Consider the following 14,133-nt stretch of genomic DNA (forward strand, 5'->3'; position numbering starts at 1 on the left):
AGTAAATAGGGCAGCAGTCTCTGCTCTCAAAGGGCTTAAATTCTACTTCTGTTTCAATCATTGTTTGTAATGCTGAAGTTCTATTTCTTTGGGGATAGTTGTTACATCTCCCTGAGATGAGGTCAAGAAGCCAGTTGGATAAAGAAGTCAGATCTGGAAAGAGACCAGAGTTAGAGGTTAGAATTTGGCAATCATGGCACATGAATGCATTTAAAACCATGAGGCCGAGGTCTCCAGTGAGGCCTTGTTGATTTAGAGTGAAGGGCAATTAAGATAGAGCTCTGGGGCCTCTAATATTCAGAGACTGAAGAGAAGAGAAATTGGCAAAGTATTACAGAGACTGAGGTAGGAGGAAAAACCAAGAGAATATGGAAGTTCCCTTGTCCTGGAAGACAAGAGAAGAAATCAGCGTTTACTTTGTTCAACTGAGAACCCTATAATTCTTCATCCTGATCTTTCTGTGTGTTTCATGCTTTGGGGTTTAGCTGGAGAAACAGGATGGAGTCCCTGTTATCACTACACCAATGTAGGGCACCAGGAAAAGAAGCACACTTCATTTCAGACTGAAACATAAGGATAGCCTCCCAGTACTAAGCACTGGTCCCACCAGATGCTGAGGCCCATGTCAGGGGTGGATGCTTCATATGTCAGTTGGATATTTACCTCAGTCTCTAGAGAGAAGGAACAAGACTAGTTTTCCTAAGGTTGGTAGGTTGGTCTGACTTAGAAAACAAATATGCAATTGAACTTCTGAAAGACAGCAGGGAAGGCTTAAGATTCTGCAGTGAGTGCCATGACCTTTCCATTTTGTCACAGTGAAGACCTATTGAGGTTCTAAAATATACCTACAGTACAATACCAGGGGCTATGGAGAGTACAAAGATGAACAAGGCATGAGTCTAGCCATGAAAGAGCTTATGTAACCCACCTCAAAGGATAGGAAAATATTAAAAGGTTTAAAGTGCTAGTAGGCTTTAGACTAGAACTTAAATTGTCTTTGATTCCTGTCAACTTGTCTATCAAAGGAGATATTGAAGTGTGAGACAGATGAAGACTTCTGAGGGAAGATTGGTTCATTTCTGAGATGGCAGTGGGACAGGAGTGGTTACCTTTTCATGGTCATTCTGGCAGGAAACCAATCCTTACCCACCCATAGCCTAGGAGGAGGACAGAGTTAGGTGATGTGTAGATTAGACCTGAATGGTTGGATCAGAGACATATCATGGTTCATGGGACCACAATGACCAGAGAAGGTGAGAGCTGCCTAGTGGCATTGCCAGTGCAATGACTGAGCAACCAGAGAGGGGTTGTTAGACAACTAGATGACCCAAGACCTGCCACAGTAGGCAGCCGGCCAAAGATGAAGTGCAACCTGGAGAACAGATCAGTGGAGAAGCACAACAAAGGCGTAGGAGGGAAATGGAGTCAGGCCAGGCCAGGCAACCTACAAAGAGAAGAGCGAAAGCTTAGACGGAGAGCTCCCCTACCCACTCTTGCATCTTTGGCAGGAATTTATTGAGTATTTATTGAGTACTTGTTCTGGGGAAACAGAGCAGTGCAATGACCCCCAGTCTGCTGGGAGAGATGAGACAAACAATTACAGAACTCTTAGGTAAGCAGAATGGCAGAGAAATATGACCAGTTGTCATCAAGTCGATTCTGACTCATGGTGACTTCATGGATGCCAAAGTAAAACTGATCCATAGTGTTTTCAATGGCAGATTTTTCAGAAATAGCTCTCTAGGCTGCTCTCCCAAACTGTTAATGCTCTTGGCTGCAAACCAAAAGGTTGGAGGTTTGAGTCCTCCCAGAGGCACCTCAGAGGAAAGAAATATACAGTGAAAAACACACTGAAGGTGAAGGTTGGGGGCAGCCGGAGTGGGTGTGGCAGGAGGGTTAAAGCTTTCTGGAGTGATGGATACCTGGGCAGAATCTTAGAAAAATAAGTCCAAGATATTTAGGCAAAAAGGAGAGTGGGCATTCCAGCATGTACAAAGACATGCAGTCAACAGGTAGCATGGCGTTTGATGATGGTGACAGGAGCCATGATCAGAAAGATGAGGCCCTGACATGCCACATAAAGAAGTTTGGTGTCATCCTCATGACTACAAGAGACCCCTGAGAGGTTTTAAGTACAGCGATGTCTGGTCAGATTTGTGTTTTGAAAGCTCTCACTCTGGAAGCTGTGTGTGTAGTAGGTTAGACTGAGAGGTAATTAAACCTGAGGGGTAGATAGAAATTAAGAGACTCTTGTAATAACCCAAGCACAGAATGATAAATTGATATCCTAAATAGTGACCATGAAGATGGAGAGAATAGAATGGATTTAAGAGTAACCTAGGAGATAGAATCATTAGGAACTGGTGAAGAGTCGGATGCAATGTGAACAAGAGGAAGCTTGCTCACAGCTTCCTAGCTTTAGGCTTGGACAGATGGGTAGATAGATGTTGATGCCATTCTCAGAAAAGAAAACTCTTCAGATAACAATGAGTTGTTCTCACAAATCAAGGCCTGTTTATTTGACTAGGGATATGAGGTGAGAAAGATATTGAGCATGGTATGGAAGTATAGTTTGAGGTCTCTTTGGAACACCCACGTGAATTTGATTAGGAGGAATTGGAAATGCAGATGAGTAGCTCAGGAAAGAAAACTGGAATACAGATAGAAATTTGGGGGTTGTTGGAATTTAGGGAAAGTACAGTTGATTCATAAAACTCATAAAAATGTGTAGAATGAGGAAATAACTTTGCTGAAGACCCAACCCTTGAATGACATTTGTGTAAATATTTATGTATGTGTTGGGGTGGGAGTTGTCAGAGCTATGAAGGAGACCAAGAAAAAAAAAAATAGGAAGAAAACCAAGAAAGAATGGTGTTACAGAAGCCCAGGTAGGAGAGGGTTGCAAGATGGAGGGAGCAGTTAACACAGAGCTTAGAAGATGCAGTGTGAAAAAAAATCTAGAAGTGCCAAAAGTTCTAATATTAACAAGGTAGTGGTCACTGGTAAGTTTAGCAAAATCTGCTTTTCTGGGAACTTGGAAGGAAGAGGAAGCTAAATTCAATGAATAGAGAAGTGATAAGGGTGAAGAACTAAAGATAATCAGTGCAAATCAATCTTTCAAGTAGCTTGGCAATAAAGGGAATTGGAAATAGCATAGCTCAGGAGAATACATGGAATAGACTAATCTTTTAAAATGAAAGAATCAAGAATTCATTTCCATGCATGGAGAAAGCATAAGCAAAAGAGAGAAAGGGTCCTGGAGGAGGTGGGAAGGGCTGGGACCCAGAGAGATCAGCCAGATTAGCTGGCACTAGGGGCTACGGCAGGATGAATTGAGTCTTTAGTGACATCTGGGGGACCAAGGGCAGCTTGGGTTGGACCAAACAAGACTTTTATTTTGCTGTATAAGCTGTAGGGATTTGGGAGAGGAGGTAAGAAGCTGGAGATTGAGAAGGTATGAAGAAGAAAGCTTAGGGGTGCTCATTTCAGCAGCACATATACTAAAATTGGAACTATACAGAGAACATTAGCATGGGCCCTGCACAAGGATGACACGCAAATTCGTGAAGCATTCCATATTTTAAAAAAAAAGAAAGCTTAGGGGTTCTGAATAAGACCATTCCTAGGGTATAAGTTGGGCCCAGGGAGACACTTTGAGGAAGAAAGCAGAGGATTTCTCACAGGAAAGTTTGATGAACATATTTTCTATGGAATGTGTCCGCCATCACTCACAAAGACATTCATAAAATCTTTGTTAGAAAATCAGAGGGGTTGTTTGAAATGCAAGTTGTTTCGCAGGAGAACAGAGCATCACATCTGATCTGAATGTGGGCATGAGGCTGAGGAGGCCACTGAAGAGATCCAGGAACAGTCCTAGGAGAATGGCTTTTCCTTCCACTGGAAGGAGGAGGGAGGGTGGGAACAGTAAGCTGATCTGAGACAGGAGGTTACTGTCTGATAATCTAGGTGAAATGGCTCAGACTGTTGTCAAGAGTTAGGGTGGGACAGTTCAGGACAAGGATGAAGCTTTTGAGATAAGACAGTTGTTGTTGTTATGTGCCATCGAGTGGGACCTGACTCATAGTGACCCCTCCTTGGAGTGAGACCTGACTCATAGCAACCCCTCCTTGAGTTTCCGAGGCAGTATCACTATGGAAGTAGATTGCCCAACCTTCTTTCCAAGGAGTGGCTGGTGGGTTTGAACCACCAGCGTATGGTTAGCAGTCAAGTGCCTTAGGCACTATGCTACCAGAGCTCCTGAGATAAAACAGAGGCTAACTCAAACCAGCTGAAGTTATAAAAGGGCATTTATTGGCTCATGTAACTGCGAAGTCCAGGGATCTGCTGAATGCAGGGGCTCAGACAGCAGCATCCTTGGAACTGTGTTTCTGCACACCTCTGCATGGAGGCCATCCTACCAGCTCAGTTGCCCCAAAGCAAGAAGTGAGCATTGCTGATGGCCCCAGTGGAAATATCCAAGGAAGGACTCTGCCTTGCCTGATGGAGTCATGTACTATTCTTGAACTGCTTCTGGATTCAGGGAAAGGGATCCTCTGAGAGACAGCCAGCTTATAGAGCAAAGTCATCACTGAGTGAGGAGGATGGAGCCCTGGGCTTGACAGCCCCACCTGAACCACTGGTGTCAGAGAGCTATTCCCAAGCCAGAGTCTAGAATGGACAAATATGTGACAGCTGGAAACCAAAAGCAGTGAAGATTCAAAGTAACTGTTGTGAGAAGTGGGAAAAGAAGGGGAGCTGATGAGGAACACATAGCAAGAAAGTAAAAACCAAAAACCAAAAACCAAACTTGTTTCTGTTGAGTCAATTATGACTCATAACAACTCTGCAGGACAGATTAGAATGGTCCATAGGGTTTACAAGACTAATCTTTACAGAAGCAGATTGACACATCTTTCTCCCTTGGAGCAGCTGGTGGGTTGGAACTGCCAACCTTTTGGTTGGCAGCTGAGTGCTTAACCATTGCACCACCAGAACTCTCTAGTAAGAAGGTTGTTGTTGTTGTTGTTGTTATGTGCCGTCGAGTCAGACCTGACTCATAGCGACCCCTCCTTGGGTTTCCGAGGCAGTATCACTACGGAAGTAGGATTGCCCAACCTTCCTTCCAAGGAGTGGCTGATGGGTTTGAACCGCCAGCCTTCTGGTTAGCAGTCAAGTGCCTTAGGCACTATGCTACCAGTAGGGTGACAAATATCTGCCCACCTATGTCACTTTCTGCAGAGGCTCTTGGTTGCAGAAATGGCTGACTGTTGAACTAAATAGGTCTAGGGTTTTGCTAGCATGAATGCCAAAAGGAAGAGAAAGGCAAGACCCTTTAAACTGTAGACAAGGGAGGGGTTGAAGGAAGATGGAAGTAAATCCTGATTTGCTTTGACAGTCCTGTTAATTATGTTTCACTCTCAGATGTGTCCCAGTTCAGATGGTAAGTTATATGGTCAGCCTCAGTGTAAGTGACAAGCCATGCAGTTTCTGGATAGCAATTTGCTTTGGACTAACTGAAAGGTTGCTGGTTCAAACCTACCCAGTGGCACCATGGAAAAAAGGTCTGTCTGTCTGCTTCTGTAGAGATTACAGCTGAGACAACGCTATGGAGCAGTTCTATTCTGTAAAACATAGGGTCATTATGAGTTGAAATTGAATTGATGGTAGTGGCTTTGCTTTTTAGGTTTTTTATTTGTTTGTTTTAAATCATGCAGTTGGCTTGGAAAGTAAACCCAGGAGAGGAAAAAACACAAGACTAAAGGCCTGAAAGTGCTGATGCACTCAGGGGTGAGATCACAAGGATAGGAGGCTGTGATCAGGGAGTGGGACACTAAGAGAGTTTAAGGTTTCAGGTGTGGAATGGCTCTAGGTGACCACAATGTCCAGGGGCAGGGTGCCAGAAATGGAAGGCTGGCACTTCATTTCCCTATGTCAGTGTTCCTCAGCATGCTGACAAGACCTCGGACAACGAAAAGGCCTATGTAGATAGTGAGCCAGAATGAAGTCCATGAAAACACCTAAGCACAAACAGAAAGTGGACAGAGGCTTGGCCGGATGGCAGGAGGGTGGGAGCCCTCCCATTTACCTGATGCTTAGTGTATGCCAGATGCTATGTTTCAAGTATGTCTACAACTGTGGTGACTGTGTCTGTTTTGTTCAATGCTGTGTCCTCATTGGCCTGACAAACACTGGGGGCCATATGTGCCCAACAAACACCTGTTGAATGAATGAAGGAAATGCTTTGTGTCTGGGACATCTCATGTGTCTAAGAGATTGGTTTTGTTCCTCTCCCTTCATAGATGAGAAAGAAAACTCAGAGGTGTTAATTAACTCGCCAATTTCCTATAACTAGTAAAGAACAAAATTAGAATTCAAACCCAGATTTGTCTTATTTTAAAATCGTTGACAACTACAATGTATTAGTTTTAGTTGTCAAAATAAGACCCCAAATTATTTGTCATTATTTGTCTGTGTGTGTATACATACATACATATATATGTTATGTGATTAAATGTTGAAAAGATTAAAAAGAAGTAAAGCATTTAAAACAATGCCTAGTATATAACAAGATATATAATATAAAAGGATATAATAGGCATTGTTCTAAATGTGTTACCTACACAGGGAGCTCTGGTAGCGTAGTGCCTAAGGCACTTGACTGCTAACCAGAAGGCTGGCAGTTCAAACCCACCAGCCACTCCTCGAAAGGATGATGGGGCAATTTACCTCCGTAGTGATACCACCTTGGAAACCCAAGGAGGGGTTGCTATGAGTTGGGTCCGATTCTATGGCACATAACAACAACAACACAGGCAGTCCCTGTAGAGTTATGAATGAATTCTTTTCCTAAGTATGTAAGTCAGAACAGTTAGGTATGGTTTGGATCTAATGTGAGTTAATATTAAAAACCAAAAAAAAAAAAAAAAAGAACAACCCACTGCCATCGAGTTGATTCCAATGCCTAACAACTCTAATTGAAAGAGTAGAGCTGTCCCATTGGGTTTCCAAGGCTATACATCTTTACGGAAGCAGACTGCCTCACCTTTCTTCTGTGGAATGGCTGGTGGATTTGAACCACTGACTTTCTAGATAGCAGCCGAATGCCTTAGCCACTGCACCACTAGCACTCCTTCACAAAATATTTGCCTTAGTATATAGTATATAGTGTACTTTTCTATGCACAAAAACATTAAAGAAACACTTCCAGATACACTAAAACATCTTTAACATAATAATATAGTAATAATAATAATGTTTTGATGTGCCCATTTGTTATTACAAACCATTGTATGTCCTTCAAATTTTTAGTATAAGCTGTATAGGCATTGGTTCTTCACTATGAGTTATATATAAATTGGACATTCCCAACCCAGGGACCTCCTGTATTTAATCCTTTAAACATTTGATCTTCACAATAATCCTGTAAAGTAGATGCTGTTATTCTCCCCAGGAAGCTTCATGTTAAATATTCCGCCCAAGACTGTGCTCTTGAACCCTGTGATTTGCTGTCATTTGTGTGCAAGTTTATAAACACTGTTCCTTTGTTTATAAATTCTGAATTTTAAAACTCTGCTCAAGCAGTGAATTAACTGTAGCTAAATACAACGTTCTGTGGCACAGTCAGTTACCAAAAAGGCGTGGTTACCAAAAACACCCAACTCACTGCCATCAAGTCGATCTGACTCCTAGCGAACCCTCCTTGGGTTTCCGAAGCAGTATCTCTACGGAAGTAGGTGGCCCAATCTCCCTTCCAAAGAGTGGCTGGTGGGTTTGAATCTCCAGCCTTCTGGTTAGCAGTCAAATGTCTTAGGCACTATGCCACCAGAGCTCCTGAAGACATGTGGTTAGAGATGTAATATTGTGTGAAAGACCTTTTTACATTCAACGTTACGTGTACATTTAGTTTCATTCCCCATTCACCATGTCCAACCCTAACCCAGTCTCCTCTCCGCCCTCCCCTGTAACCCTCCCCCGTGCCCCTCGTATTTATGCACTCTAGTTTGTCCTGCATTTCCTCAATTTGAATGTTGGTCCTCTGGTGTCCTGTGGTCTATTGCTCTAAGGGATGTATTACCATAGAGTATGTGGGTGCAGGGGAACTCTGGTAGCGTAGTGCCTAAGGCACTTGACTGCTAACCAGAAGGCTGGTGGTTCAAACCCACCAGCCACTCCTTGGAAGGAAGATGGGGCAATCTACCTCCATAATGATACTGCCTCAGAAACCCAAGGAGGGGTCACTATGAGTCGGTCTGAGTCGATGGCACATAACAACAACAATGTGGGTGAGGCATCCTGGGTTGAGTGGTCTGCGTGTACCTCTTGTTAACTGTTGGGCTGACAGCCAGCCCCTGGAGGTGTGTTTTATTCCAGGTGCAGAATGTATTCCAGGGCCATAATATTGGGGGTCTCATCAGACTTCTTCTGACCAGTAATTCTGGTCATTACTGAGTTTTTGGATTTTGTTCCACGTTTTCCCTTCCACTCTATCCAAGATCTTGAAAGGCCTTTTACGTACACAGGCAATCAGGAAAATGAGAAATACACACACTCCTCACTATTACCCAAAGCAAAATGTTCTAAGATTCTTAGGAGAGGTATAACAGCACTCTGGGAACACAGAATTCTAGGACTGAAACTAGAAGAAAATGAGAACATTTGAAAGGATTCTAAGAGATGGCATAGGACTGAAAGGGTGGGATGATACGGCAGAAGCTCCAATTAAAATGGAAATGAGAAAGAATGGTGGTTAGAAAATGTCCCCTGGGTCTTTGTCTGACACTGGCAAAGAATGGGCTAACCTGGATACCACGTTGCCAGGAAGTTTTGTGAAATGGCCAGGGGGTTAAAGATACATGATAAATTCACAAGATTCCTTTTTGCTCTCAATTCATAAAGGGAGCTCCTTTTAGCTTTAAATGTAAGAAGTCAATGAACCACAAGAGAGACATTATATGTTCTGTTTCAGACTTGCACACCTACCCCTGTGGAGCGTGCACCCTATAAGGGAGAAGTTGTCACCCTGCAATCCAAAGGGACCAAAGAAGAATTCACATCGGGGACCAGGAAGTAGGCCCACCGTTGAGCTGGGTGCTGCTGGGTAAGGGATAGCACAAGACAGCATATGAGTTAGCATTTCTTTCTTTCATAAGCATTTGAAAAGTCCAAGGCTAACAGCTTCCAGGTGAAATAAGTTTGAAAGGCATTTGAGGCAAGGCAAGACTGATAAGAGACCTCTTGACACAGCAAGTTTATATGAACCTCCCAGGTTGAAGAAGAGTCTAGAGATTCATTCTCTGAGATGTTAGCAAAACATTAACAGAGACTTAAATATGAGCAAGAGGCTGATAACATATGGAAGGACTTGTTATTGAAGAAAATTGGCACTACTTGAAGCAGGAAGTACAATTTCATGGTCAATTTATAGTGTTTGATTAGGACTTTATCGGAAAAATTATTCTTTTCTTTTGAATTGCAGCTATGTTCTAGAACTTAAAATGAATAAAATATGAATCAAATGTTTTCAGGAAAATTATTTTCTATTATTTAATGTACTTTATTTAAGACTTAAAATTGGAATAACATTATAGAGCTGATTATTTTTGCAAAAACATTTGAGTGCTTCATCAATTTTCTTAGTCCTTAGACATTCATATCTTTGTTTTGGGATGCACCTCCTACCATCATCCTAGTTGATTTTTTTTCCTTTAATCGCTTTGTGGTCCAGCTCAGGCAGATCCATATTTGTCAGTGGCTTTGCTAATGTCCCTAACATCACTTCCACTGACTTCATGAAAGCCTACTATTTGGTCAGTTTTACAATTTCACTAGACTGAATGTTTTCAAATTGGTGATAGATTTTCAGGTGACTGCAAAAGACTTACATAAGAGATTGACATGATGGATGGGACAGATGTTTGTATTAATTAGGGGGACTGTTTGACAAAGGACTAGTTTATAAGTGCTCAGGTAGGCAAATGCACATTCTCACGTTTTAAGAACCTACGCTCTCTTACATAAGCAAACCCAGTGACTGCAAGGATTTGGATAATGAATTCTTGACTAACAAGACCCTCTGTGCTATATGCTGTGCTTGCTTTCGTAAATGAATGTGTGAGTCTAACAATGCTGTTTCAGCCTGCTTATCATTTCCAGGGAACTGGAATGATTCTTCCAGTCCAGGAAAACTGTGTTAAAAATTCACAGAAAGATTAGCAGGAGAGAGAAATGCTATAAAATGCTATTAACAATGTTTGTGGGAGTGGGATTGGTATTTACTTTGATTATAGCATTTCTCTGGGGTGAGGCTTGAGTCCTACATCTCTTTGTGAGGGAGAATGTTGCACTGAGTTTCTTTTATTCTGTTCAAAGGTAAAATCAGAGGAAAGATTGCTGCTGTTCCCATCACAGTCAAATGTTGTCAGCCCAGGAGAAGCCAGCCTGATTTTAACTCTCCAATTTCCCTTTGAAAAAAAAAATAATCGCTCTAGGCCACTTTTATTTTCCTTCAGAAACAATGGCTGTCTTTCTTACTGTGATTTTGTTGCTCTGTAAAATTGAAGACATAAATGAATATTATTGTGACAGAAAGTCTGTGGGTAAATTCATCGATGAACTTTAAAATATCTTTGCTTGTACTAGATTTCTGACTTGGAATTTTTAAAGATCGCTTTCTTGTTTAAAAATTTATTTTAATTGGTTACATTTCTTTAAAAGTAGCCAATGCTGTGATTTTACATCTGATTGTAATTAATAAACATTCAGATCTTCATTTTACATCATGTTATCTGAGTTATGTGTGTCTCCTTCTATAATAGTTTCCCAGAGCTGTCATAACAAATCACCACAAATGAGCAGAAATGTATTCTCTCACAGTTCTGGAGGCCAGAGTCTAAAATCAAGGTGTCAGAAGAGCCAGGCTCCCTCCAAAGGTTCAGGAGTAAGGTCCTTCCTTGTTTCTTCCAGCCTCCGTTGGCTCTAGGTGTTTTCTTGGCTTGGTGCTGCATAACTCCAATCTCTGCCTCAGTCTTTCCATGGCAATCTTTCTGTGTCTTTCCATGACCACCTCCTCTGTGTCTTCTCTTCTTATAAGGACACTAGTCATTGGACTTTAGATCCATCCCAGTAATCCAAGATGACTTCAACATCCTTAATTACATCTGCAAAGAACTTTTCTCCTCATAAAGTCACATTCACAGGTTCTAAGGATTAGGACACAGACATATATTCTTCGGGGGGCCACCATTCAACCTTCTAACTATTGGGAGCTTGGTTTTGATTTGAATGCATGATTTTCTGTGTGGCATCTGCTTCAACAACTCCTGGAAATCAGATCCCTCATCAAACACATGTAATAAATTGCATACTTAACCTTCGAATACCTCCAGGGCAAATTATCCAATCACGCTGATGAATGCAGAATTTGAAAGAATTAAATGGCTAAAAGATACTGCACTGATACTTTGCCTCTGCTTCTCAGTCTGTGCTGTGATCCTTTTTGTGTGCAGAGAGCTATCAGAGAATATGAGCTTAGATTTCTTCCCCTGGGTAACTAGGTCAATAGGTATTTTAAAACATGGGGTAAAATCAGGCAATTATACACTAATTACAGATACGTCTGTCCCAAGGTATTCACTTAAATCAAGGGTATATTTCTACCAGGGCTTCAAACCAGTTCAAACTAGTTAAGTCATGGCTGATGCAGCAAAATCAGAACAGAAACAAATTTGTAAAATGTGGGCATATCAAAATGATAACCATAATGGGAAAATTTATGGGTCAAAACTCTGTAACGGGAGGCTTGGAAGAGGCACAGTGAGCCCTTTCAGGATCCTAATGCAGGAGATTGGATTGGTGCAGCCAGGACTGTGGAGGGTGACACATATTCAAAATGGCATGGGCAGCTGCCATCTTTGAGCTGGGCATCGTAAAGAGATTGGGCTTCCTTGGAATACACACACTGCCCTTGTTTTGTTTTCTAAGAGGGAGATTAAGTTTCTAGCAGTACACCACCTGTCATTTTTCCCATTCTCACTGTTTTTCCAGTACAGCCACATTTCACAAATTTGGGTCCATTCCAGTTTTGCTTCATTGTCCATGACTGAACTGGGAAAAACTGGTTCAAAGCCCTAATTTGCACATTTGATAAAGTGCAGTGAGAGTCCAGTTTACCCAGTCATTGGACTTAAGATCCATCCAGGTGATCCAGGGCCCCAATTTACTTTGAGCACACAGAACAAAGGACAGTGAGTGGCACCTGAAGAACCTTCCACACCCGCTCTTCACTTAACATGGTTAGGTTCCAAAGACCAGGTCATTCTGCAAAAATCGGCATTAAGCAAAACATGACTACCAAATTTCATCATTACATAGGTGCCAAACTACATCATTTGCATGACTGCCAAAGCACTGAATCATGGCCCAACCATAACTCTTGCCTTGCATCTTCGCGTTCATTACTGCCAGACATACATCCTTAATGCACGAAACAGTTGGATAGTGGAGTTTTATTATTGTCGTAAGTGAAATGTTGGATAATGAGATAGTGGATTAGTGAGGAGTAGGTGTAGTACAGTCAAACTATAGCTCTTTTATCTCAGGTTAGAGAGACCTTAAAATATTTTATTATTTTTCTCCTCTCCTTTGAATGCCAATAGGTCTATTTTACAGTAGGACTACTCAGTCCCCTGAAGAGGAATGTTCTCATCCAGAAGTCAGTCCCTTTAATATTCAGTTTAAATATCACCCCTCCAGCATCACAGGGTTAACCAGTTAACCAGTTTGACTCCAAGTCATGATGACCTCATGTGTGTCAGAGTAGAATTGTGCTCCATAGAGTTTTCAATGGCTGATTTTTCAGAACAAAACCACCAGGCCTTTCTTCTGAAGCTCTTCTGGGTAGACTTGAACTCTCAACCTTTCTGTTAGCAGTAAGCAGCTGCATAAACTGTTTGTACCACCCAGAAACTCCATGGCAAAGCTAGATCCTTATCTTTGTCTTCCTAGGGCACATCCTACGCCTCACCACATCACTATCTCTCACTGAATTATATATAAAAAATTACTTGCTTATGTGCCTGTCTCCTGCAAGAAACCAGGGCTTCAAACTGGTTCATTCCGGTTGGACCCACTGCTGAGAATTTGCATTTCCACCCCAAATACACTGAATCAGAGTTTACATTTTAACAAGATCTCTCAGAGGGACCACCTGGGAGATCTTGTTAAAACATGGATTCTGATCAGAGCTTCAAACCAGTTCAAAGTGGTTCAATCACAGTCCACAGAAACAAGGACAATGTACACATTGCATAGCAACCAAATCTCTTGCACATCGGATTTTTACCTGAGTAGGAAACAAGTAGTGGTGCCCCACTCAAAGATGGTGGCTGACTGTGCCACTTTGGATGCGTATTGGTTGGCCACCATCTTTGAGTGGGGCACCACTGCCTGTTTCCTACTTGGGTCAAAATCCAACGCATAAGAGATATGTTTGCTATGCAACATGTACACTGTCCTTGTTTCCACCGGCCATGACTGAACTGTTTTAACCAATTTGAAGCCCTAATTCTGATGCAGTATATCTAGGGTGAAAATGCAAATTCAGAATGAACCAGTTCAAAGCTCTGCAGGAAACTGAAAGCTCTTTGAGGTCCTATCCTGAATATATTCAATGGATATTCATGAATTTTTAAATAAGACAGAAATGAAGGAGTTCCTGCTAAATTCCCAAATTGATAGCACTGAAGTTATTGAGAACTCTGAACAAAATAGGGATTAACTTTGTGGAGTATTTTAATTCTAGTGTTTTAAATGGAGAGAACACATTCATTATCTATTTGAGGAGATTTAGCAGAAATTGGCAAGGCTTACTTAAAGAATAAGAGTTAAAATCCTGTTTTATGAAGACCTTTATGCCTGGCACAGGAAAGAGAGAAGTACATTTTAAGAAGAGGAACAGTTCAGCAAAAGTCAGTGTCAAACATGTCGCACATGGGTCAGCTTGGCTGAAGCCACTACCCTAGAGGTGTACTGAGGACTGACTAAGGAGGCTCTTGTGACTGGGTGGGGTGCAGTTGTGTTACATAATAAGAAACAAGAGTATGGAAACAGTAATGGGTTTTTTAAGCATTGCTTTTG

The 14,133-nt window shown here is 41.8% G+C and overlaps 1 protein-coding gene and 1 non-coding gene across 2 annotated transcripts in view; both read left to right on the forward strand.

Moving 5' to 3' along the window:
- The window catches only part of DPYS (dihydropyrimidinase), a 99,124-nt gene extending 90,042 nt beyond the window's left edge, over window positions 1-9,082 (forward strand). The window contains 1 exon segment of the mRNA XM_007934786.2: window positions 8,966-9,082. Coding sequence (XP_007932977.2) covers window positions 8,966-9,082 — 117 coding nt within the window.
- Window positions 3,477-3,583, forward strand: LOC122152228. Its single transcript, XR_006164463.1, has one exon. It is a non-coding gene; the product is annotated as a U6 spliceosomal RNA (small nuclear RNA).
- Window positions 9,083-14,133: the final 5,051 nt, after the last annotated feature.

This window comes from Orycteropus afer, unplaced genomic scaffold (assembly GCF_000298275.1).
Source record: "Orycteropus afer afer isolate SDZICR_OR568_19922 unplaced genomic scaffold, OryAfe1.0 scaffold00021, whole genome shotgun sequence".
Taxonomy (NCBI): domain Eukaryota; kingdom Metazoa; phylum Chordata; class Mammalia; order Tubulidentata; family Orycteropodidae; genus Orycteropus; species Orycteropus afer.